Genomic DNA, 24,711 nt, shown 5'->3' with positions numbered 1-24,711 from the left:
GAATGAAGTTAAAGCTCCAAATAAATAGGGAGACAGTCATAGATTGGAAGGCTTACTATTATTAAGATGATGATTCTCACCAAAATTTATCTGCAGATTCAACATAATCATGGTATCAGAACCACAGCAGGCTTTTGGTTTTTTTCCCTTTTGGAAATTGACAATCTGATCCTAAAACTTACATTGAAATTCAAAGGACATAAAATAGACAAAACAATTTCTGAAAAAGAAAATAAAGTTGGGGAGTGTATACTTCTAACTTCAAAACTTAATATAAAGCTACAGTAATGAAGCTAGTGTGCTACTGTCAGGAGGAAGATGGAGATCATGGAACAAAATCGGGAGACTAGAAATGAACACTTAGATTCACACTCAGCTGATTTTTGATAAAGGTGCCAAGGTAATTCAATGGGGGAAAGGATACTCTTTATATGAGATTGTAAGGACAACTGAATATTCATAAGCAAGAAAATGAATTTAGATTTTCACCTCATTTAATACATAAAAATTAACTAAAATGGATTGGAGCCCTAAATGTAAGAGCTAAAACTATAAAACTTCTAGAAGAAACCAATGAAGAAAATCTTCATAACCTTGAGTTAAGAATAAAGTTCTTAGTTACAATACCAAAAGCACAACCCATTTTAAAAATTGGAAAGTTAAACTTAATCAGCATTTAAAAGTTTTGTGCCTGAAATGACACCATTGAAAAAATGAAAAGATAAGCCACAGACAGGGAGAAATATCTGAAAATCCTATATTGATATAGGACTTGTGTCTAGATTATACTAAAAAGTCTTACAATTCAATAAGAACACAATCTAATTTTAAAATGAAGAAAAGAATCGAATAGGCATTTTACTAAAAAAGATACGCACATGGTTAATAAACAATGAAAAGGGCCAGGCATGGTGGCTCACACCTGTAATCCCCGCACTTTGGGAGGCCAAGATGGGTGAATCACCTAAGGTTAGGAGTTCTCAACCAGCCTGGCCAGCATGGTGAAACCCTGTCTCTATTAAAAATACAGAAATTAGTCGGGTGTGGTGGTGGGCGCCTGTAATCCCAGCTACTTGGGAGGCTGAAGCAGGAGAATTGCTTGAACCCAAGAGGCGAAGGTGGGAGTGAGTAGAGATCACGCCATTGCATTCCAGCCTGGGCAACAACAGCGAAACTCCATCTCAAAAAAAAAAAAACAAACAATGAAAAGATCAACATCATCAGCTATTCGGGAAATGCATTAAATGCACAATGAAATACCACTACACACCCACTAGAATGTCTATAATCAAAATCAGTGACAATACTGAGTGCTGACAAGGATGTGGAGAAACTAAAACCCTAATATATTGGTAATAGAAATGTAAAATGGTACAGGCACTTTGAAAAACATTTTTCCAATTTTTATTTTTTATTTTTGAGATGGAGTCTCACTCTGTCACCCAGGCTGGAATGCAGTGGCACAATCTCGGCTCATTGCAACCTCCACCTCCCAGGTTCAAGCGATTCTCCTGCCTCAGCCTCCTGAGTAGCTGGGATTACAGGCACCTGCCAACACGCCCAGGTAGTTTTTGTATTTTTAGTAGAGATTGGGTTTCACCATGTTGGTCAGGCTCATCTTGAACTCCTGACCTCAGGTGATCTACCCACCTCGGCTTCCCAAAGTGCTGGGATTACAGGTGCGAGCCACAGCACCCAGTCCCAATTTTTAAAAAGGTTAAACATAAACATACCATACAACCCAGCAATTATCCTCCTAATTATCTACCCAAGAGAAATGAAAACGTATGTCCACACTAAGACTGGTATATGAGTGTTCATAGCAACACTATTCACAATAGCCAAAAAGTGGACACAATCCACATGTCCATCAAGGGGTAAACAGAAAAACAAAATGTGGTATATCCATACAAAGGAATACTATATAGCAATAAAAAATGAATTACTGATACATGCTGCAACTTGGATGAACATCAAAAACATTATGCTAAACAAAAGAATGCAAGTATAAAAGACTATATATTTCGGCCTGACACAGTGGCTCACGCCCATAATCCCAGCACTTTGGGAGGCTGAGGCGGGTGGATCACAAGGTCAGGAGATTGAGACCATCCTGGCCAACATGGTGAAACCCCGTCTCTACTAAAATACAAAAAATTAGCCAGGCGTGGTGGTGTGCACCTGTAGTCCCAGCTACTCAGGAGGCTGAGGCAGGGGAATTGCTTGAACCCAGGAGGCAGAGGTTGCAGTGAGCTGATACCATGCCACTGTATTCCAGCCTGGTGACAGAGCAAGGCTCTATCTAAAAAAAAAAAAAAAGAAAAGACTATATATTTCACAATGCCATTCATATATGTCTAGAAACAGCAAATCTATAGACAGTAAACAAATCAATGGTTTCCTCTGATGGGAGGAGGGATGAATGCAAATGGGCACACGAGAACTTTCTGGTGTGATAGAAATGTTGAATAGAGGTGACAATCATATAACTCTATAAGTTTACTAAAACGTATTGAACTGTACACATACAGGCCAGGTGCGGTGGTTCACGCCTGTAATCCCAGCACTTTGGAAGGCTGAGATGGCGGATCACCTGAGGTAGGGAGTTTGAGACCAGCCTAACCAACATGGAGAAACCCTGTCTTTACCAAAAATACAAAATTAGCCAGGCCTGGTGGTACACGCCTGTAATCCCAGCTACTCGGGAGGCTGAGGCAGGAGAATCGCTTGAACCAGGAGGCAGAGGTTGCAGTGAGCCAAGATTGCGCCACTGCACTCCAGTGTAGTCTACAACAGCGAAACTCCATCTCCAAAAAAAAAAAAAAAAATGAACTGTACAAATACAATAAGTAATTTTATGGCATGTAAATTATACCTCAATAAAGCTATTTTAAAAAGTGAGAACTGGCTGGGCGCGGTGGCGCACGCCTGTAATCCCAGCACTTCGGGAGGCCAAGGCAGGTGGATCACCTGAGGTCAAGAGTTCAAGACAAGCCCGGCCAAGATGGTGAAATCCTGTCTCTACTAAAAATACAAAACTTAGCCGGCGTGGTGGCACACACCTGTAGTCCCAGCTAATCAGGAGGCTGAGGCAGAGAACTGCTTGAACCCAGGAGGTGGAGGTTGCAGTGAGCTGAGATCTCGCCACTGCACTCCAGCCTAGGCAACAGAGTGAGACTCCATCTCAAAAAAAAAAAAAAACAAAAAAAAAACGTGAGAACTGAGGAATTGTATTCCAAAATGTCAGTGTTCAATAAATGTGATTCATCACATAAACAGAATTAAAAACAAAAACTGGCAGGGTGTGGTGGCTCATGCTTGTAATCCTAGCACTTTGGGAGGCCGAGTCAGGTGGATCACGAGGTCAGGAGATTGAGACCGCGGTGAAATCCCGTCTCTACTAAAAAAAATACAAAAATTTAGCCGGGCATGGTGGTGGGTGCCTGTAGTTCCAGCTACCTGGAGAGGCTGAGGCAGGAGAATGGCATGAACCTGGGAGACCGAGCTTGCAGTGAGCCGAGATCGCGCCACTGCACTCCAGCCTGGGTGACAGAGCAAGACTCCATCTCAAAAAAAAAAAAAAAATTATATATATATATATATATTTATATGATCATCTTAACAGATGTAAAAAAAGCATCAGATAAAGTCCAACATCCCTTCATGATAAAAATCTTCAACAAACTAAGCATCAAAGGAACATACCTAAAAATAAGAAGAGTTATCTGTGACAAACCTACAGCCAACTTCATACCGAATGGGCAAAAGCTGAAACCATTCCCCCTAAGAAGTGGAACAAGACAAGGATGTCTGCTCTCACCACTCGTATTCAACTTAGTACTGGAAGTCCTAGAGAGAGCAATCATGCAAGACAGAGAAATAAAAGGCATCCAAATAGGAAAAGAGGGAGTCATATTATCTCTGTTCGCCAAGAATCCTTTACCTAGAAAATTCTATACCTAGAAAATAATCTTGTACCTAGAAAACTCTAAAGGTCCCTCCAAAAGACTCCTAAACCTGATTTAAAAAAAAATTCAGTAAAGTTCCAGGATACAAAATCAATGTACAAAAATCAATAGCATTTCTATACACCAGTAACATTCAAGGTTAGAGCCAAATAAAGAACAAGATCCCATTTATAATAGCCACACGAATGCAAACACACACAAAATGCCTAAGAATACGTCAAACCAAGGAGGTGAAAGGTCTCTGCGAGGAGAACTACAAAACACTGATGAAAGAAATCACAGATGACACAAAGGGAAAAACATTCTATGCTCACAGATTGTTAAGAATCAATATAGTTAAAATGATACTGCCCAAAGCAATCTACAGATTCAATGCAATTCCTATCAAATTACCAACATCATTTGTCATTCTAACATTCTAACAGAATTAGAAAAAACAATTCTAAAATTCATACGGGACCAACGAAGCCTGACTAGCCAAAGCAATCCTAAGCAAAAAGAACAAAGCTGGAAATATCACATTACCTGACTTCAAACTATACTACAAGGCTATATTAACTGAAACAGCATGGTATAAGTACAAAAATAGACATATAGATCTATGGAACGGAACAGAGAACCCAGAAATAAAACCACACACCTACTACCAAATGATCTATGAGAAAGTTGACAGAAATAAACAATGGGGAAAGGACACCCTATTCAATAAATGGTGCTGGGAAAACTGTCCAGCCACATGTAAGAGAATGAAACTGGACCCTTCCCTCTCATATACACAAATCAACTCAAGATGGATGAAAGACTTAAATGTAAGACCTCAAACTATAAAATTCCTAAAGGAAAACTATGAAAAACTTCTCTGGACATTGGCCGAGGCAAAGAACTTATGACTAAGTCCTCAAAAGCGACTGCAACAAAAACAAAAATTGACAAATATGATTTAATTAAGCAAAAGAGCTTCTGCACTGCAAAAGAAACAATCAACAGAGTAAAAAGACAACATACAGAATGGGAGAAAGCATTTGCAAACTATGCATCTTACAAAGGACTAATATCCAGAATCATAAGGAACTTAAGCAAATCAACAACAAAAACCCAAATAACCCCATTAAAAAGTGAGCAAAGGACATAAACAGATACTTCTCAAAACAAGGTATACAAACAGCCAGCAAACATAAAAAAAAGCTCAAAATCACTAATCATCAGAGAAATACAAATTAAAACCACAAAGAGATCTTGGTACCAGTGAAGGATGGGAAAAGAAAGCCCACAACAAGATAGGCCATCTCACACCAGTCAGAATGGCTATTATTAAAAAGTTAAAAACAAAAAACAAAAAACAGATGTTGGTGAGGATGCACAGAACAGGGAATGCTTATATATTGTTGGTGGTCATGTAAATTAGTTCCACCTCTATGGCAAACAGTATGGAAATTTCTCAAGGAACTAAAAATAGAACTACCATTCAATCCAACAATCCCAAGACTGGGAAAATAAATTGTTCTACCAAAAGACACCTGCATTCGTATGTTTATCGCAGCACTATTCCCAATAGCAAAGTCATGGAATCATCGTATGTGCCCATCAATAGTGGACTGGATAAATAAAATGTGGTACACACACACCATGAAATACTATGCAGCCATAAAAAAGAATGAAATCATGTCCTCTGCAGCAACATGGATGCAGGTGGAGACCATCATCCAAAGTGAATCAATGCAGAAACAGAAAATCAACCTAATGTTCTCACAAGTAGGAGCTAAACAATAGGTACACATGGACATAAAGACGGAAATAATAGACACTGGGGACTCCAAAACAGGGGAAAAAGGATGGAGGTAAGGGCTGAAAAACTACCCATCAGGTACTATGTAAACTATTTGGGTGATAGGTTCAATAGAAGCCCCAAACCCCAGCATTACATAATATACCCATGTAACAAACCTGCACATGTACACTCTGAATCTAAAATTAAATAAACAAACAAATGAAATGTCAATGTCATAAAAGACAGAGAAAGATTATTGAAATAATAATTCCCTTCCCTTAATTATTATTAAGGGAAGGTAAATAGACATGACATGAAAATGAACTAACTAACCTTGGACTGGATTATGTTCTGGAAAGTAAAAAACCATATTATTCTATATGCTGACAAAATTATAATACAAATGGTAGATAACAGGCAAAATGACTGTATCAAAGTTAAGTTTACTGAGGTTAATAACCACACTGTGGTTATATGAGACAATATCAACATTCTTAGAAAACTCACAGAAACAAACACTTACAGGCTGGGTGCAGTGGCTCACGCCTGTAATCCCAGCACTTTGGGAGACCGAGGTGGGCAGATCACGAGGTCAGGTGTTCAAAACCAGCCTGACTAACATGGTGAAACCCCGTCTCTACTAAAAACACAAAAGTTAGCCAGGCATGGTGGCGTGCACCTGTAATCCCAGCTACTTGGGAGGTTGAGGCAGGAGAATCGCCTGAACCCAGGAGGTGGAGGTTGCAGTGAGCTGAGATCGTGCCACTGCACTCCAGCCTGGGTGACAGAGCAAGACTCTGTCTCAAAAAACAAAAACAAAAACAAAGACAAAAACAAAACAAACACATATGAACATACATATACATATACACATATATACATATGTAATGAGAAAGGGGAAGGAGGGAGGAAAGGCATGCATGCAAAAGAGCACATGAATAAATGATAAAGCAAACTAAGTAAAATAGTAGGTCATTTTATGATGCCATTTATATAATAACATATATGCCACTTGTCTTAATCCGTTTTGTATTGCTATAACAGAATACCTGAGACTGGGTAATTTACAAAAAAGTTTATTTGGCTCACAATTCTGGAAGTTGGATGGTAGCCCATTTGGTGACGGTCTCATGCTGCTTCAAATCACAGCAGAAAGAGGAAGGGAAAGCAAGTGCATGCAAAGGGGCCAAACATCAGAGGAAGCCTTGTTTTATAACAACTTGATCTCACGAGAACCAACCCAGTCCAAAAGAACTAACCCAGTCTGCATAAGTCATTCGAGAGGGCAGAGATGCCACAACCAAACACCTCTTAAAGGCCCCACCACCTTTCAATACTGTTAAATTGGCAATTAAATTTCACCATGAGTTGTAGTGGGGACAAACCACATCCAACTCACTGCACCATATATATTTATTCTACTATTTTTATTTTTGCAAATATTCTGCAATTTTGAAGCAATTTCTAAAAATCAATTCAAAAATAAGTATGAGGAAGCCCACTAATGAAAATGCCAGCAGACTGAAATGGTCACAAGAACCCTGTAGCAGAAAATAATAAGATTGGATAAAATATAACAAATAACTATTCAAAGGCACTGGAAAATATACATAACCAGGCAGAAGATGGGGAAGAGTTTATGCTCAAAAAATTGCAACAAAAAGGGGTAATAATTTTGTTTGTGGCTTTCTTGCCTGAGAGCATTCCTAATACCCACAGAAACAAGAGGAGGGGAGGGGAGAGGAGGGGGAAAGAAAAAAACAATAACTGAAATTTAAAAATTCACTAGACAGGTTTAATAGCAAACAGAAAAAGAAGAAAGATTAGTGAATTTGAAAATGAAAGAATAGAAATTACCTATATCCACGCACCCCTCAAAAAAGAGAAAAAAGATTGAAGAAAAATGAACAGAAGCTTATGAGATAATATGAATCTTCAGAAACACATTTCCAGCAGTCCAATATACGGTAAATTGAAGTCCTAGAATGAGAGAAAAGAGTAAAAGGGACAGGAAAAATATTGAAATAATAGCCAAGTATTTCTCACAGTGAGTAGAAAATGTAACTTAGAGAGCCAAGAAGCTTCATAATGCTCAAGTAGTAGAAACACAAAGAAAACAACTCCTAGAAACATCACAGTCAAACTGTTAAAGGCCAAAGATAATGAGAAAATCTTGAAGGCAGCCAGAGAAGATCAAAATACAAAAGAACAATATAATAATTACTCAACAAAAATTATAAAACTATGAAAGCCAGAAGACACTGCAATGCTAGAGAAAAATACGTTAACCAGCGATTCTATTTCCAGTTAATTTTCGCAAATTGGAGAGAAAATAATCTTTTCAGATTAAAATGGAAAATCCAGTGCCAGGTAACTGTACTAAATGTTAAAGGAAGTCTTTCAGGATGAAGGAAAATGGTATCAGATGGCAACTTATATCTACATTAAGGAGTGAAGAGCATAAGAAATGTGACAGATATAAAGCACACACACATATTTCTACATATATTTAATTTCTTTAAAAATACATATTACTATATGATGGCTTAAAAATTTTAACACTGTAGTATTGGGTTTAGGATGTTTACAGAAATAATGTACATGACAACAGCACTAAAGATGAGGGGAATGTACACATACTCTTGTGAGATTCTTACATTACCTTAAACAAATAACTCTAATTGGTTTAAGTTAAAAATACACATTGTAAGCCCTGGAAAAGTCATAAACACACACAAGGCAGATACATAGCTAGATAGCTGAGAGAAATTAACATGAAGATCTAAAAAGGAGCCGGGCACGGTGGCTCACGCCTGTAATCTGAACACTTTAGAAGGCTGAGGCAGGCGGATCACTTGAGGTCAGGAGTTCAAGACCAGCCTGGCCAACATGGTGAAATCCCATCTCTACTAACAATACAAAAATTAGCTGGGAGTAGTAGCACGCGCCTCTAGTCCCAGCTACTCGGGAAGCTGAGGCAGGAGAATCCCTTGAACCCAGGAGGCAGAGGATGACTGAGCCAAGATCTCACCACTGCACTCCTGTCTGGGTGACAGAGTGAGACTATGTCTCAAAAAAAAAAAAAAAGGATCTAAAAAGTATTTTATTAAAACATTAAACCAAAGGTAGGCTAAAGAAAACAGAGCAAGTGAAAACACATTAGAGAAAACAAAGAAAAATCTGGCAAAAGTAGAAATAACCTTACTTATCAACAATAACATTTGAGTGCTAATGCATTCAATACTCCAACAAAATGTAGAGATTGGCAAACTGAATAAAGAAGAAAAAAATCAACTATATGCTGCCTATAAGAGACTCATTTTAAATACAAAGACGCAAATAAAAAGATTGAAATATAAAGAATGGACAAAGGTATGCCATGGAAAGAGTAAATATTAAAAAGCTGGAATAGGCTGGACGTGGTGGCTCACGTCTGTAATCCCAGCACTTTGGGAGGCAGAGGTAGGTGGATCACCTGAGGCCAGGAGTTCGAGACCAGCCTGGCCAACATGGTGAAACCCTGTCTCTACTAAAAATACGAAAAAAATTAGCCAGGCATGGTAGCGGGCACCTGTAATCCCAGCTACTCAGGAGGCTGAAGCAGGAGAATCACTTGAAGCCAGGAGGCCTTTAAGAGGTGTTTGGTGACATCTCCGAGCCACGCCCAAAAACGTGCCATTGCACTCCAGCCTGGGCAACAAAAGCAAAACTCTGTCTCAAAAAAAAAAAAAAGGCTGGAGTAGCTATATTAATATCAGATAACAGACCTCAAGACAAGGGGCATTGCTAAAAACAAAGGAGGAAATTCCATAATGATAAAAAGGTCAATAAGAAGATGTAACAATTATTAGTGTACATGTGCCTCATAGCAAAATTACTAACTGTATGAATGAAAACCTTAGAGATCACTACAGAGACACAGACAAATCCACAATGATGTTAACACATCTCTGCCGTAATGGATAGAAAAACAAGATAAAAAACTCAGTAAGGATATCAATTATCTGAAAAATATTACTAACATGACCTGACATTTACGGGATAGTACCCTCAACAACTGCAGAATACACATTCCTTTTAAGAGCTCATAGAATGTTCACAAAAATAGATCATATGCTGTCCCATAAAATTAATCTCAACAGATTGTGAAAGACTGAAAATATACAGAATACATTCTCTCAACAAAATACAATTAAATTGAAAACCAATAAAAATAAAACATTTAGAAAATACCTGAATATCTGGAAATTAAGCAGCTCACTTCTAAACAACCAATAGGTTAAAAAATAATAAAAATTAGAAAATATTATGAACTAAATGATAATGAAAACACAACACACCAAAAGTTGTAGGATTCCGCTAAAGCAAGGCTTAGAAATAAATGTACAGATATATATGTGATTGTATTAGAAAAGAAGGTCTATACCAAAGACCTAAGCTTCTACCTCAGGAAGTAAGAAGAGGAAATTAAACCCAAAGAAAGTAGAATGCAGAAAAAGATACAAATAAAAATCACTTAAATGGGATATAGATTAATACTACAGAAAATCAATGAAACCAAAAGTTGATTCTTTGCAAAAATCCATAAAATTAATAAGCTTTTAGATAAAATACTCCCAAAATGTTTTAAATCACAATATGGGGAATGAAAGAGGAAGCACCACTAGAGAAATATACACACTTTTAAAGAAATTTGGGAATATTATGAACATTATGCCAACAAATTTAACTGCTGAGGTTAAGTGGACAAATTAAAATACACAAAAGACTGACACATGAAGAAATAGAGCATAAGAATAATTATATATTTTAGTAGAAATAAAATCTGAGGCTTGGCGCAAGTAGTTCATGCCTGTAATCCCAGCACTTTGGAGGCCGAGGTGGGTGGATCACCTGAGGTCAGGAGTTCGAGACTAGGTTGGCCAACACGGTGAAACCTCATCTCTACTAAAAATACAAAATTAGCCAGGTGTGGTGGCACATGCCTGTAGTCCCAGCTACTCAGGAGGCTGAGGCAGGAGAATCGCTTGAACCCAGGAGGCCGAGGTTGCAGTGAGCCGAGATTGCGCCACTGCACTCCAGCCTGGGGGACAAGAACAAAACTCTGTCTCAAAAAAAAGAACAAAAGAAAAAAGAATTATAGTGATGGGGAACAGATCAGTAGTTGCCAGGGGTTAAGACTGGACGGAAGATAGCACAGGGGAGTTTTCTTTGTAGTGATAGAAGAGTTCTAGATCTTTATTGTAGTGATGGTGGCTATGTAAATCTTATTTATGTAATGAAATTTCATACTACTATAGAGCAACAATTTAAAAAAAAAGAGGCCGGGCGCGGTGGCTCAAGCCTGTAATCCCAGCACTTTGGGAGGCCGAGGCGGGCGGATCATGAGGTCCGGAGATCGAGATCGTCCTGGCTAACACGGTGAAACCCTGTCTCTACTAAAAATACAAAATAATTAGCCGGGCATGGTGGCGGGCGCCTGTAGTCCCAGCTACTCAGGAGGCTGAGGCAGGAGAATGGCGTGAACCCGGGAGACGGAGCTTGCAGTGAGCCAAGACTGCGCCACTGCACTCCAGCCTGGGTGACAGAGCAAGACTCCGTCTCAAAAAACAAAAAAAAAAACAACAAAAAAAAACCAAAAAAAAAAAAACCAAAGAGTACATGTAAAAACTGATGAAATCTGAATCTGAATAAAGTCTTTAGTTTACTTAATAGTATCATACCAATGTCAGTTACCTGGTTTTGAAATGTACTGTGGTTATATAAGATATTATCATTGGGGAAAGCAATTGAAAAGGGTGAAGAGTAAATGGAAACTCTCTGTATTATTTTTATAAATTGAGACAAATTATTTCAGACAGTTTGTTTAAAGAGCAAGCAGGGCACCAGGTGTGGTGGCTCACGCCTGTAATCCCAGCACTTTGGGAGGCCGAGGCGGGCAGATCACCTGAGGTCAGGAGTTTAAGACCAACCTGGCCAACATGGTGAAACCCCGTCTCTACTAAAAATACAAAAAGTAGGCAGGCGTGGTGGCACACGCCTGTAGTCCCGGCTATTCAGGACGCTGAGACAGGAGAATTGCTTGAACCTGGGAGGCAGAGGTTGCAGTGAGCCGAGATCATGCTACTGCACTGCTGACTGGGTGACAGAGCAAGACTCCATCTCAATAAAAAAAATTAAAAAAGCAAGTAGGTAGGCCACAGATTGGAACATCTAATAAAGAGTTCATCTCAATGATTTATTTTTAAAAATTCAAATTCAAATCAACAAGAAGAAAAGGCAAAAGAATTGAAAAGGCTTCACAGAAGAGCAAACACCAAGGCCAGTCAAGGAATGAACATATAAAAAGATGCTCAAACTCAAAACTAATCAAATTACAACTACTATGAGAGGCCATTTCATACCCAAAAGATGATCAAAACCTAAAGTCTGACCACACAAAGTATTAGGAAGGATGCAGGGCAACTAGAATCCTCATAAAATAAAATGCTATGTGAGTGTAAGCAATTGCTATAGGTTGAGTTCTGTTTCCCCAAAAATGATATATTGGAGTCCAAACCCCTAATATCTCAAAAGATGAACTTACTTGGAAACGGGGTTGTTGCAGATGTAATTAGTTAAGATGAGGTCATTAGAGTGGGCCCTAATCCAGTATGAATAATGTCCTTACAAACAAGGAAAATTTGGACACAGAGACACACACACAGGGAGAATGCTATATGAAGATGAAGGCAGAGACTGGGACTCTGCTCCTCCACACCATGGATTGCCAGCAAACCTCCAGAAGCTAGGAGAGGCATGGGACAGATTCTTCCTCACAGCCCTCAGAAGGAACCAACTCTACCAACACCTTGATCTCTACTTCTAGCCTCCAGAGCTGTGAGAAAATAAACTTCTGTTGTTGAAGCCACTCAGTTTGTGGTACTTTGTTGTGGCAGCCCTAGAACACTAATACAACAACTTTGGAGAATACTTTGGCGTTACCTTGTCAGATTGACCAGGTGCGTATTCTTTTACTCAGCTGTCCTATTCCTAGGTACATATCCTAGATAAATGGGTGCTTATGTGCCCAAGGACATATCTATGAGAAGGTTCACAGCAACATTCTTTAATTAGTCAAAAGAATACACTGTTAAAAATGTAACTGTCCAACAAAAATGGAATGGATAAATGAATTGTATTATAATTATGCATAAAACACAGTATTATATAGCCACAAAAATGAATGAAGCAGAGCTACATATACCAACATAGTACAAAATTAGTCTCAGTGAAGAAAACAAAGTACATACATAATATGATGACATTGACATAAAGTTTTAAAAAATGCCAAACAACAATATAGATGATTTAGCGATTCATACATATGAAGGAAATAATAAAGCCATGCGTAAGAATTATAAATCCCTAATATTGAAAAACAATTCCATTGGAGGGATGGGTAGAGGATACCATCAGGGAAGGGGAAATGGGGGTTTCGACTGTTTAGGTAATTTTTTATTTCTTAAGCTGGGACATTGGCACATGAGTATGTATTTTATTATTAGTCATAGCTTAAGTATTGTGTAATAAATTATGGGAATTGGAGAGGTGGAGATAATCAATTAATCTTAGCATAAGAGTAGCTACAAAGTATCTAGAAGTGTCGTAGACTTAACATTCATGGGGTAGATGCAATTTTTAAGATCAGGTGAGAAAGAAGACAGTGAATGAGGAAAGACTAAGCATTACGGAGAAGACAAGTGAGAAAGAGAGGCTTCCTAGTGTAGGGAAGAGACAAGGGAACCAGGGAAGTCCCTCCCTCAACTGAAGATTATGTTCTGGAAGGAAGACCATGTCAGGCAACCTTTCTCTTGGCTTAGGAGGTCTGGAGAAGAGCTTCTTCCCAGTATCTAAGAGATGCCTCCTCCTTCACTATCTGCCAAGCTGTAGACTATCCTGTCAACCCCACACTCAACACTCACCTGGACACAGGTCCAGTGGACATTTTCTCTCCTCTCTCCAGGGCTCTTCCCCTCGCTCCAGCTGAGCAATGAGTTTTGGTTTAGAAGATGGAATTTCTGTTCATAGGGAAGAAAATGAGGACATTGTTGGTTATGGGCTCAAGAGGGCATTCTAGAACTCAGAGCTGAAATGGGTGAGGAAACCCAGAGGATAAAAATGACCTATGAATAGTTCTCTCTCTGAAGTAGAAGGATTGACTAAGGAAAAGTGACTCCAGTCAGAAAGACAGCATATTATGAACACTTGGTAGATGAAAAATTTCCTGGGTTTGAAGCGAAATAAAGAGAGAGCACAAGCCTTGGAGAAACAGGCCTGGAAATGTAGTGTCATCCATAACATGAATAAATCAATCTATTTGCTTTCAATTCTACTAAATCCAGATTTACCCAGAGGAAAAAGGTAAATTGTTTTTAAGCTCAACTCTAAGGGAAAGGTGCTCTGCAGGTAGCCCTTCCTCACGATAAGTGGAAAATACTCTGTAGGGCAGACTTTAAGTGCCAAGGGAGGCCATTCTTACCCAGTGAGACCAGATGGTTATAAGTCTCCAGCATCACCTCCCTGTGCAGGGTCCTCTGAGCAGGGCTCAACAACCTCCACTCCTCCTGGGTGAAGTCCACAGCGACATCCCTGAATGCCACGAATGCCTTTAACAAAAAACACACCTCTGCTCACCCAGGAGCCTGTCTTTCCCTCCCACAGTTTAGAATAAGAGGTCAAGGCCAGGCCCGGTGGCTCATGCCTGTAATCCCAGCACTTTGGGAGGCCAAGGTGGGCGGATCACCTGAGGTCGAGAGTTCGAGATCAGCCTGACCAATATGGAGAAACCCCATCTCTACTAAAAATACAAAATTAGCCAGGTGTGGTGGCGCATGCCTGTAATCCCAGTTACTTGTGGTGAGCCGAGATTGCGCCATTGCACTCCAGCCTGGGCAACAAGAGCAAAACTCTGTCTCCAAAAAATAAAAAAAGAATGAGAAGTCAAAAGGCTTCCCTGATGGAAGTAGGAAAGATTTCTAGACCCTACTTTGGATTGTGACCTTGGCACCAAAGGGTGAAAGACCATTATTCTCCTATCTCTGCCCAGCCAGCATCATTTATGCACCTATTACTTACTGTCAATATCCCAGGCTAGCTGCTAGGGAGGATAAAAGCAAACAAAACCAAAGCCCTTACCTAGAGGGAGTTTTAAAAAAAGGCAGGAAGAAGAAGACACCACACAAGTACAACTAAATAGTAAAGAATTATCTTGCTGAGTTTGAAAATTTTCTGAGACTACTTGGTCTCAGTATTTGTTCTACTTGAAGCAGTGGTGCCTCTGGGGCTTGGGGGCAAATAACTCACCAATATATACAGCTCCTACAGCAGGACTCACTCTTTCCTCTACCAAATGCTGCCACGTGCCTGCTCAGGCCTAAGGAGGGAAAGTGGGTGGTGATGAAGAGCGTGGATTCAAACCACACTATCTGGATTTGGAACCCATCTCTGTCTCCAACTAGTGTAACCTCAGGCACTGAATTAGCTGCTCAGCATGTCAGTTTCTCCTGCGAACTAAAAATAACAGTGCTTATCTCACAGGTTGTGGTGAGGATTAGGATTACTGTGAAGGGCTCAGACAAAATGCCCGGTGCAGTCCCTGGCCGTTCTACGTAAAATTCCATGCCCTCATGGGGGTTTCATTCCCCTCTCCTGCTTTACTGTGTTCCCTTAACTCTAAGATAATACATGATATTCATTTCTATTTTCTGACTTCCCACTAAGACATCAGTTCCATGTTCATTGCTGGATCACTGTGATTGCCCTGGTGTCTACAACAGAATCTGCAAACACTTAGCAGTCAAATATTTTTAAATAACCGAAAATGATTTATTATTATTAGACAGGCAACAAAGTTTCAAACGAACCTCTGCTACCTAGAAAGCTGTACTTTGGAGGATGGGAATATATAACCGTCCTTGGCATGGAAGTTCGGTGAGATTTCCAAATGAGTCTGGAAATCTAGCACTGGGATTCTTCCCTGCCCAGCACTTATTCTCTTTAGGTACAATCTGCAGTCCATAGAGGGGTTTAATATGACTCATATACTGCTTTAAAACTTGTGTTTATATCAATTAAATGTTAGAAGATTTCATATGAAAATCTCAATCTATGGGTTATGTTAAAAATCCATAAATCTGACCACCCTGGGCTTTGCACTGCTGTAGGACCACAGCTGGCTGACGGTGACTCATGCTGGTGGTCTATCAGCTGCAACACACTATTGGAGACTGCCTCACCAGCGTCATTCATTTAGGTACACGCCTTGTCTCTTTGATTTTGCATCCCCTTCTGAGAATGCCTCCATCACTCCTTGAGGGTATGACATTGTGTCTCTAAAACTAATTCCACACTGTACCCTTCCCAGGGAATCCTCCCTACATTTCCTGTCCCCTACCAGCTCCACTATTCTACACTGGCTGGACTATGAAATGGCCTTAAGACTCTACCTACACCCAGCTATATTGATAGCTGTCCCCAAACCCAGTCAGTCCCAATGTACTTAATCACAAGAGAAGAGCACAGATGAGTGAGGGCTTTGGTTCTCACGCCTCATCTCTCTCTGGCTGTATTTTAGAGCTACCTGGCTGGTGTTTTAAATTATGGATTCTTGCGTCCCACCACAAATCCATAAAACCAGGAGATGGGGCTTTTGTACTTTCAAAGGCTCCTAAAAGTAGTGTGATGGCTGTGAATCACTGGGTCAGAGTGATTTCAAGAGGGAGAGGTCACTGTAGGATTGAGGATCAGGAAAAGTTCAGGAGGAGGAGGTACTCACTGAGAATCTAGGTGGTGGGTATGTGAGTGTTCAATGTACAAGGCTTCCTGGTTTTTCCATATGTCTGAAACTGTTCATCATTAAACACTGGAGAGAAAAAGGCTATTCAGGTATCTGCCTAGTCCCTGTTGTGATTTGCTTTTACAACCCCTTCTCAGAACATACACACATACACCCCTTGAAAATCTCCCATGAAGGAGCTACAGTACAGAGCAATTAATGTTACTTTAACACATTTAACACAACTGGTTATTCCTCCAGCCCCGGAACAACTCATGGTTTGTCTGTGAACCATGCATGTAGACAGCATTGTAAACACTGTGTGGCTGACCCTCATGATTCACTCCAAATCTCTCCCACTGAGTAAAAACACAGCTAGAAGCTTGGGGGAGTTAATTTATCTGCTTGCCAGCTGAAAAATAAATATGAAAAATGAATGGTAACCAACAGGCCACAAGAAGCCTTACTGTAGGATTCTAGCAAAAGACTTCATCATTTGTAAGATGGAGTCACAGGAAGTCAGCACTTTTCCCGATGCTCAGAAACATGGGCACAGATTACCCAAAAGAGGCAGCAGGGCTTAGTGCACTGGCTCAATGTGTGGTCCCTGAACCTGCAGCACCAGCATCCCCTGGGAACTTGTTAGAAACAAAAATTCTCAGTCCCCATCCTAGGGCTACTGAATCAGAAATTGAGGGGGGGGAGCCCAGCAATGTTTGAACAAGGCTTCCAAGTAATTCTGATGCACACTAAAGTTTAACAACTACTCAGTGGCTAAAAGCACAAACTCTGGAGACAAACTGTGTTCAAATTACAGTCCCCTCTCTCCTCCCTCCCCTATGACTTTGCATCGATATCTTAATATCTGTGTCTCAATTTCCTATAAAATCAATATTATAACAGTACTTACCTTATAGGGCCATTGTGAGAATTAAACAAAGTTGCTATTGGCAGACATCCTATGGCTTTGAGGGGAACCAGCCTAGATGAGGCTGACACTGTAGAGAACAGGGTAGACTGCAGAAATGAAAGAACCCCAGTCCTTGGGAAGCTTATGGAGCTAAAGGACCAACCCCAAAGTGCACCCTCTCTGTGAACTTCTTTTTATATAGGCTAAGTTACTTATTGTTTAGAACAGCCTAAATTAGGTTTACTGTTGCTTGCGGCCAAAAGCATTGTATCTAACCAGTGGATGGGGACAGTGGTGGCCCCAGTGAATCATGCCTCCCTGTTTCTACCCTTCATGCAGTCTCCTCCTAAACTAACCCTGGGCTTGGCCATGGGACTTGCTTTATCCAGTGGGACATCAGCAAACATGATGCAAGCAGACATTTGAGAGGCATCTGAGTTCAGGGCTGGCCTTCTGTCTGTACAAGAAACCTTGAGACCACCATGTGAATAACCTGAGCTTGCCTGCTGAAGAGGCCACATGGAGAAGAACCAGGAATTGAAGCATCCCAGCCAACCAAACTGTCAACCACCAGACAGGTTGAGACCATCCAGCTCTAGCTCAGCAGCAAGCTAACTACAGCCACATGAGGATGCCAAGAGGATCAGCCCAGCCATGCCAGGCCTACTTGCTGACCCACAGGATTTTGAAAAAATGATTTCATTTTAAGCCGCTAAGTTTGTTTATTTTTGTTTGTTTTTTTTGAGACAGAGTCTCACTCTGTCACCTAGGCTGGAGTGCAATGGCGTGGTCTCGGCTTACTGCAACCTCTACCTCCCAGGTTCAAGCTGTTCTCCTGCTCCCGCCTCAGCCTCCCAAGTAGCTGGGACTACAGGTGTGTACCACCACACTTGGCTAATTTTTGTATTTTTTGTAGAGACAGGGTTTCACTATGTTGGCCAGGCTGGTCTCGAACTCCTGACCTCGTGATCTGCCCGCCTCGGCCTCCCAAAGTGCTGGGATTACAGGCAAGAGCCACTGCACCAGGCCTAAGCTGCTATGTTCTTTAGGCCACTAAGTTGGTACACAGAAGTGAAGTGCTGCCATAACAAAATACCTAAAACATGTGGCATTAGCTTTGGGAGCAGAACATGGGCAGAGGCTTGGAAAGCATCCAGGAAAACTATTAGCACAGGCCAGAAAAGCAGTAAACAAACTGCTAGTGGGGACTGGAAAAGGAGTGAGGAAACTGATATGGCAGCTTGAACAAGGCAACTAGTATTATATATTAGCAAAGCTATTGCCTGCATAACTTGGAAAACAGAAAATATACCTGAAGAATTTTTGGATCTAGCTAAAGAGATCTCCAAAAAGCCTGTTAAAAGTTTCAGTTGGGCCGGGTGCAGTGGCTCACATTTGTAATCCCAACACTTTGGGAGGCCGAGGCGGGTGGATCACCTGAGGTTGGGAGTTTGAGACCAGCCTGACCAACATGGAGAAACCCCGTCTCTACTAAAAATACAAAATTACCCAGGTGTGGTGGCGCATGCCTGTAATCCCAGCTACTCGGGAGGCTGAGGCAAGAGAATTGCTTGAACCTGGGAGGTGGAGGTTGCAGTGAGCCAATATCGCTCCGTTGCACTCCAGCCTGGGCAACAAGAGCGAAACTCCATCTCAAAAAAAAAAAAAAAAAAAAAAAAATTCAGTTGGATGTTTCTAGCAACATATAACAATGTCCAGAAACAGAAGAGCTGAAGAAGCAATTATACAGCTTGCAAGCATGATTTAGAGGAAATATAGACAAGTCAGGACTTGCTAGCTTGGAAATAAAATTATTTTACATCTTCAGTCTCTCCAGCCGGCACATCTCAAAATAAAAAAATACACTCAGAGTAAAGTTTGAATCAAAAGTTTGGCTAAAAGACCCAAACTTTAGGACCTCTGAAGTGTTAAGGGGATGCCTAGTGGAGTCTCCAAGCTGGACAAAAAGGCTTCTGAGAGTCTTATGGGCATTGTCCCATAACACCAACACCCTGCCAAAGATGTGAGGCCTATCTGACTGTGATTTCAGCTTTTGTTTAATAGAGCAGTCCCAAATCTGGTACATGGGAAACCCATAGAGCTTTCAAGGAAGTCCAAAGGATCTGAAACAGTTCAAAATGAAGAGCCCTCCTCCATACCTAATTCCTGTCCTTTCTGAATGGGAACGTCTACTGCAGTGTCTCTCTCTCACCACTGTATGTTAGGTAGGGAATGTTTGGGGTGGAGGGAAACAAATGACTTGCCTTTTTAGTATACAGGTATCTGACTCAAAAAGGATCCAGTGAAGAAGCTTTAGCCACATCCAGACTGTTACACATAAGATACTGGACTTTTGAATCAAGATGAAACTTTTGAGGATCTTAGGAGGGGGGTGAGTTTATCTTGCACATGGTAAGGGTATGAATCATTGGGACCAATAAATCATGTCTCCCTGTATCTACTCCCTTATGTTATCCCCTTCTATGATGACTCTGGACTTGGCCATGTGACTTCCTTTGGCCAAAAGGACATCAGTGAACATGACAAAAGCCAAAATGTTAAAAGTACTTGTTAATTGGGGCTGTCCTCTCTTCCTGCGTAGAGAAACCCAAGACCATTTGACCAAGCCCAAGCTCACATGGAAGAGAACCAAGAAGAAACTAGGCACCCCAGCCAACCAGCTTCCTAACTGTCACACATGGATAGTCCTCCAGCCCTGGTCAAAATGCCAGCTGACTGCAGCAAAATGACAAGACCAGGTGAAATCTGCAAAACCTACTTGCGCTCAGCCCAAAATATGAACCTACCAAATTATGTGCTAGTAAGTGATTTTGTTTTAAGCCATTGATGTTTAGGATTGTTTATTATACAGCAAAGGCTGATACACTGATAGAGGGATCACGTTATATGAAAAATACTTGGTGACTAACGTGACCGTTGGCTTGCTGGGATGCCCATGATGTCAGAAACTCCTAAGCTAGTCTTGGAAAGCAGCAGATTCAGTCCTCCCATTTCTCACTCACTCCTGGGCATGAATTCATTAAACGGGAAAGGAAACAGATTGACCTGACCTACTTTTATTTTTCTCCTCTTTTTTCAGCTGAGTGGATAAAAAGTAAAAGTATCTAAGTTAAAAGTACACAAGGCCGGACGCGGTGGCTCACGCCTATAATCCCAGCACTTTGGGAGGCTGAGGTGGGTGGATCACGAGGTCAGGAGATCGAGACCATCCTGGCTGGCATAATGAAACCTCGTCTCTACTAAAAATACAAAAAATCAGCCGGGCGTGGTCACGGGAGCCTGTAGTCCCAGCTACTCGGGAGGCTGAGGCAGGAGAATGGCGTGAACTCGGGAGGCGGAGCTTGCAGTGAGCTGAGACCGCACCACTGCACTCCAGCCTGGGCGACAGACCCAGACTCTGTCTCAAAAAAAAAAAAAAAAAAATACACATAAGATGACTCCCCTGTGGTAACAATAAACACACTTTCAGACTGAATAATCAGAACATGACATCAGACAACAGGATACAATATTTGAAATGAAGACTGTCCTAAATATCTAAGACACTGAAATGAGGCACTAAAGGTTTCTGAAAAGTGATATTACTGCAATGTTGGGGAAAATGAGGATTACAGAAACATGTAGTGGGTGGCAAAGGACCATGTCAATACTTGGAAACAAATCAGGACACTATGTGAGCTTTCACATGAAAGAAGAAAGAGATCTGAGTTGGCAGGTCTACCCTGGTAATCAAAATCTGCACAGTGTAATAATTAAAATAAAAGCAAATAAAAGTTGTACAGTAGGGCTGGGCGTGGTGGCTCACACCTGTAATCCCAGCACTTTGGGAGGCTGAGGCGGGTGGATCACCTGAGGTCAGGAGTTCAAGACCAATCTGACCAACATGGTGAAACCCCATCTCTACTAAAAATACAAAATGAACTGGGCATGGTGGCGCATGCCTGTAATTCCAGCTACCTGGGAGGCTGAGGCAGGAGAATCACTTGAACCTGGGAGGTGGAGGTTGCAGTGAGATGAGATCATGCCATTGCACTCCAGCCTGGGCAACAAGAATAAAACTCTGTCTCAAAAAAAAAATAATACTAAATGAATAAAATAAAATAAAAATTGCACAGTATGAAGCAACACATGGTGAAGAAGGGAGTCTCAGAAAAGAAAGAAATAATTGGAAGTTCAAATTATTTAGAACTGGCAGGGTTCAGGGCCAGCCGTGGTGCTCATGCCTGTAATTCCAGCACTTTGGGAGGCCAAGGCAGGTGGATCACTTGAGGTCAGGAGTTTGAGACCAGCCTGGCCAATATGGTGAAACCCTGTCTCTACTAAAAATACAAAAATTAGCCTGGTGCAGTGGCGGGCACCTGTAATCCCAGCTACTCCAGAGGCTGAGGCAAGAGAATTGCTCGAACCTGGGAGGCAGAGGCTGCAGTGAGGCGAGCTCGATCGCACCACTGCATCCCAGCCTGATGCAGTGGGACAATGTGACAAAGCGAGACTCCATCTCAAAAACAAAAAACAAACAAACAAAAAAAACAAAACAAAAAAACTGGCGGGGTTCAAATCTCCAACTGGTGTGGGTGCCCAATGCTTCAAAACAGTCATGTCTATTCACCTTGTCATACTTTGTATGAGAATTAAAAACCTATATAAGAATTTCATGTACAAAACTGATCATAGATGTATTATTTGCAACAGTTAAATATTGGAAACAGGAGTCCAAAAATTGAGAAACAATGGATGAGTTCATCCATTCAATGGATTACTATGGAAATTATTTTCAGTGGGATAAGTGTTGGCTGTTCCTACACCTTTAAAAATAGAGCTGGGTAGATACACTGCCAGTAACTTTACTCCATTATGATTTTACCATTAGGGTCTGTCAAAATATGTTTGTAGGGGTGTGAGTGCATATAAAATTAAATTAAATCCCAACGAGAAAGGAATCCTAAAATAAAATGGAAGACTTCTGAGTGTGCAGGCTGTTGTTTTACCCATCATTAACCGTAATCTACTGAGTGTCTGCACATAGCAGACACTCAAGTTTGTTGTATGGCACCAAGGAAAAGGAAAAATGCTAAGAAAAAAAATAACATAATGTGCCTGCCAGTTCATCTCATTGTTACAAATTTAACACAAATTTTAATTTATCCTCTCAGGCAAAGGTCCTTGGCAGTAATACCTAATGTCCTAAGGCAGTCTTGCTTTGATTATTTTGTATAATTCAGATGTCATGCATATCAAGAGTATCTGGAAATTCTACCCAACGCCCCTGAAACATGTGATTAATCACATGCCCAAAATAACAAACCAAAGCAAACAACAGAAACTCCTTTGTTACTTAGTGCCTTCAAATCATTTCCTTAAGGTTGTGATTCCTTCATGCACCAAACATTTCATGTGTGCTAGGCATGAGAGGCACAGAGAATTCATCTTAAACAACTATTTAAATGCTCATGCCCTTTAATTTTTCCTGTGTAAACACTGTGTTAAAAAGCTACATTGAAGAACATGTTGTTTATATACAGGATGCAGTTTTGGGTGGACCTACTGAGAATGAAGGAGGTGGCACAGGAAAAGTCAGCTACCACAAACTTCTGACTTTTCCCAGCCAATCAGAAGGAATGCTTCCCTGGTAACACTGGGAGTGGTGAAGAAAGTACACACAAAAAGGCTGGGTGTGGTGGCTCACACCTGTAATCCCAGCACTTTGGGAGGCAGAGGTGGGTGGATCACCTGAGGTCAGGAGTTTGAAACCAGCCTGGCCAACATGGTGAAACCCCATCTCTACTGAAAATATAAAAATCAGCCAGGCGTGGTGGCACACACCTGTAATCTCAGCTACTCGGGAGGCTGAGGCAGGAGAATCGCTTGAACCCAGGAGGCAGAGACTGCAGTAAGCCAAGATTGTGCCACTGCACTCCAGCCTGGGTGACAGAGCATGACTCCGTCTCAAAGAAAAGAGAAAGTACACACAAAAAATATTCAATGTTACCTTGGGAAATGTCCTGAATTGGATTTCTTATGTATTCCTGGTATTAACACTCTCAAATGAATTAACTATTTCAGAAATGAGAAACAGAATTCTCAGTGTTGTTCTGATAACATCGGGAATGCATAATCCCCACCACTGGAGTCCAAAATTAAGAAATCTCTTTTCCTGTCTAAATTCCACTCAGATTTCTTGATAAGGATAGTCAAGGCAAATCTGAAATAACCAAGTTAACCCATATCAAAACTGACTGTTAACCAGCCTGGCAACTGTGTTGGTGCTTAATAAATGTTAATTGCATTCAATTAAGTCAGGGGCATCATCGTCACCTATCTCAGGGATTAGAAAGCTTCCCCTCAGCTGGGCACTGTGGCTCATGCCTGTAATCCCAGCACTTTAGGAGGTCGAGGCAGGAGGACCACCAGGTCAGGAGTTCGAGACCAGCCTGGCGAACATGGTGAAATCCCATCTCTACTAAAGATACAAAAGATTAGCTGGGCCTGGTGGCGCCACCTGTAATCCCAGCTACTCAGGAGGCTGGGACAGGAGAATCGCTTGAACCTGGGAGGTGGAGGGTGCAGTGAGCTGAGATTGCACCAGCTCGGGTGACAGAGCGAGACTCCGTTTCAAAAAAAAAACAGCGCTTCCCCTTAAGTCCTAGTACACAGTCAATCACTATTTCCCACATACCATTGACTTCCTTATGTCAAATCCCTTCTTAACATCCTTCAAAACTCAGCTTACTCAAAGACAAAATCTACCCTGCTCAGCCTGGCACTCAGCATTTTCTGATTTGTCCCCACCCAGACTGAGAGGTGGAAAAGGCAAACCCTTCAGGGGTCAGATAGGTAATAAAAATGAGAGGGGGGCGAAATGTTAGGTAGTCAATGGTTTCAACCTCAGTATAAAGGACACTGTAGAAAGTGCAGCTGATAGACTCTGAAGGTCATGTCCAAATGATAAAGACGTTGTTCAGCTCAAATTGTCTGACACCAAAGAACAGTGCAGACTTAGGGCATATTTATTTTCAGAGAAGCAGGGAATCTGGAATTTTGGGTGAAATGTCCCAATTGCCAGAAGCTGAAACTACTCTCAAATGTAAAATTCAGGTCAGACTATATCAAAATTCTCCTTGTTCTATGTGTGAATAGCTAGTCTGTATCTTCACGTATGCATATGTATTTATTTATTTATTTATTTTGAGATGGAGTCTCACCTGTTGCCCAGGCTGGAGTGCAGTGG

General features: G+C 41.0%; 1 protein-coding gene across 4 annotated transcripts in view; it reads right to left on the bottom strand.

Moving 5' to 3' along the window:
• The window catches only part of ZNF875 (zinc finger protein 875), a 30,737-nt gene that overhangs the window by 3,801 nt on the left and 2,225 nt on the right, over positions 1-24,711 (bottom strand). For all 4 annotated transcript variants that reach the window (XM_063657616.1, XM_063657617.1, XM_054462456.2 and 1 more), the window contains 2 exons: positions 14,258-14,384; positions 13,701-13,796 (listed from right to left, as the gene is read on the bottom strand). In XM_063657616.1, the coding sequence (XP_063513686.1) occupies positions 13,701-13,796; positions 14,258-14,384 (223 nt within the window). The remainder of the gene's footprint in view (positions 1-13,700; positions 13,797-14,257; positions 14,385-24,711) is intronic.

The sequence above is a fragment of the Pongo pygmaeus genome, chromosome 20, assembly GCF_028885625.2.
Source record: "Pongo pygmaeus isolate AG05252 chromosome 20, NHGRI_mPonPyg2-v2.0_pri, whole genome shotgun sequence".
In the NCBI taxonomy this organism is placed as follows: Eukaryota; Metazoa; Chordata; class Mammalia; order Primates; family Hominidae; genus Pongo; species Pongo pygmaeus.
Note: the sequence above shows the minus strand (reverse complement) of the source record. Positions and strands in the feature narration are given on the sequence as shown.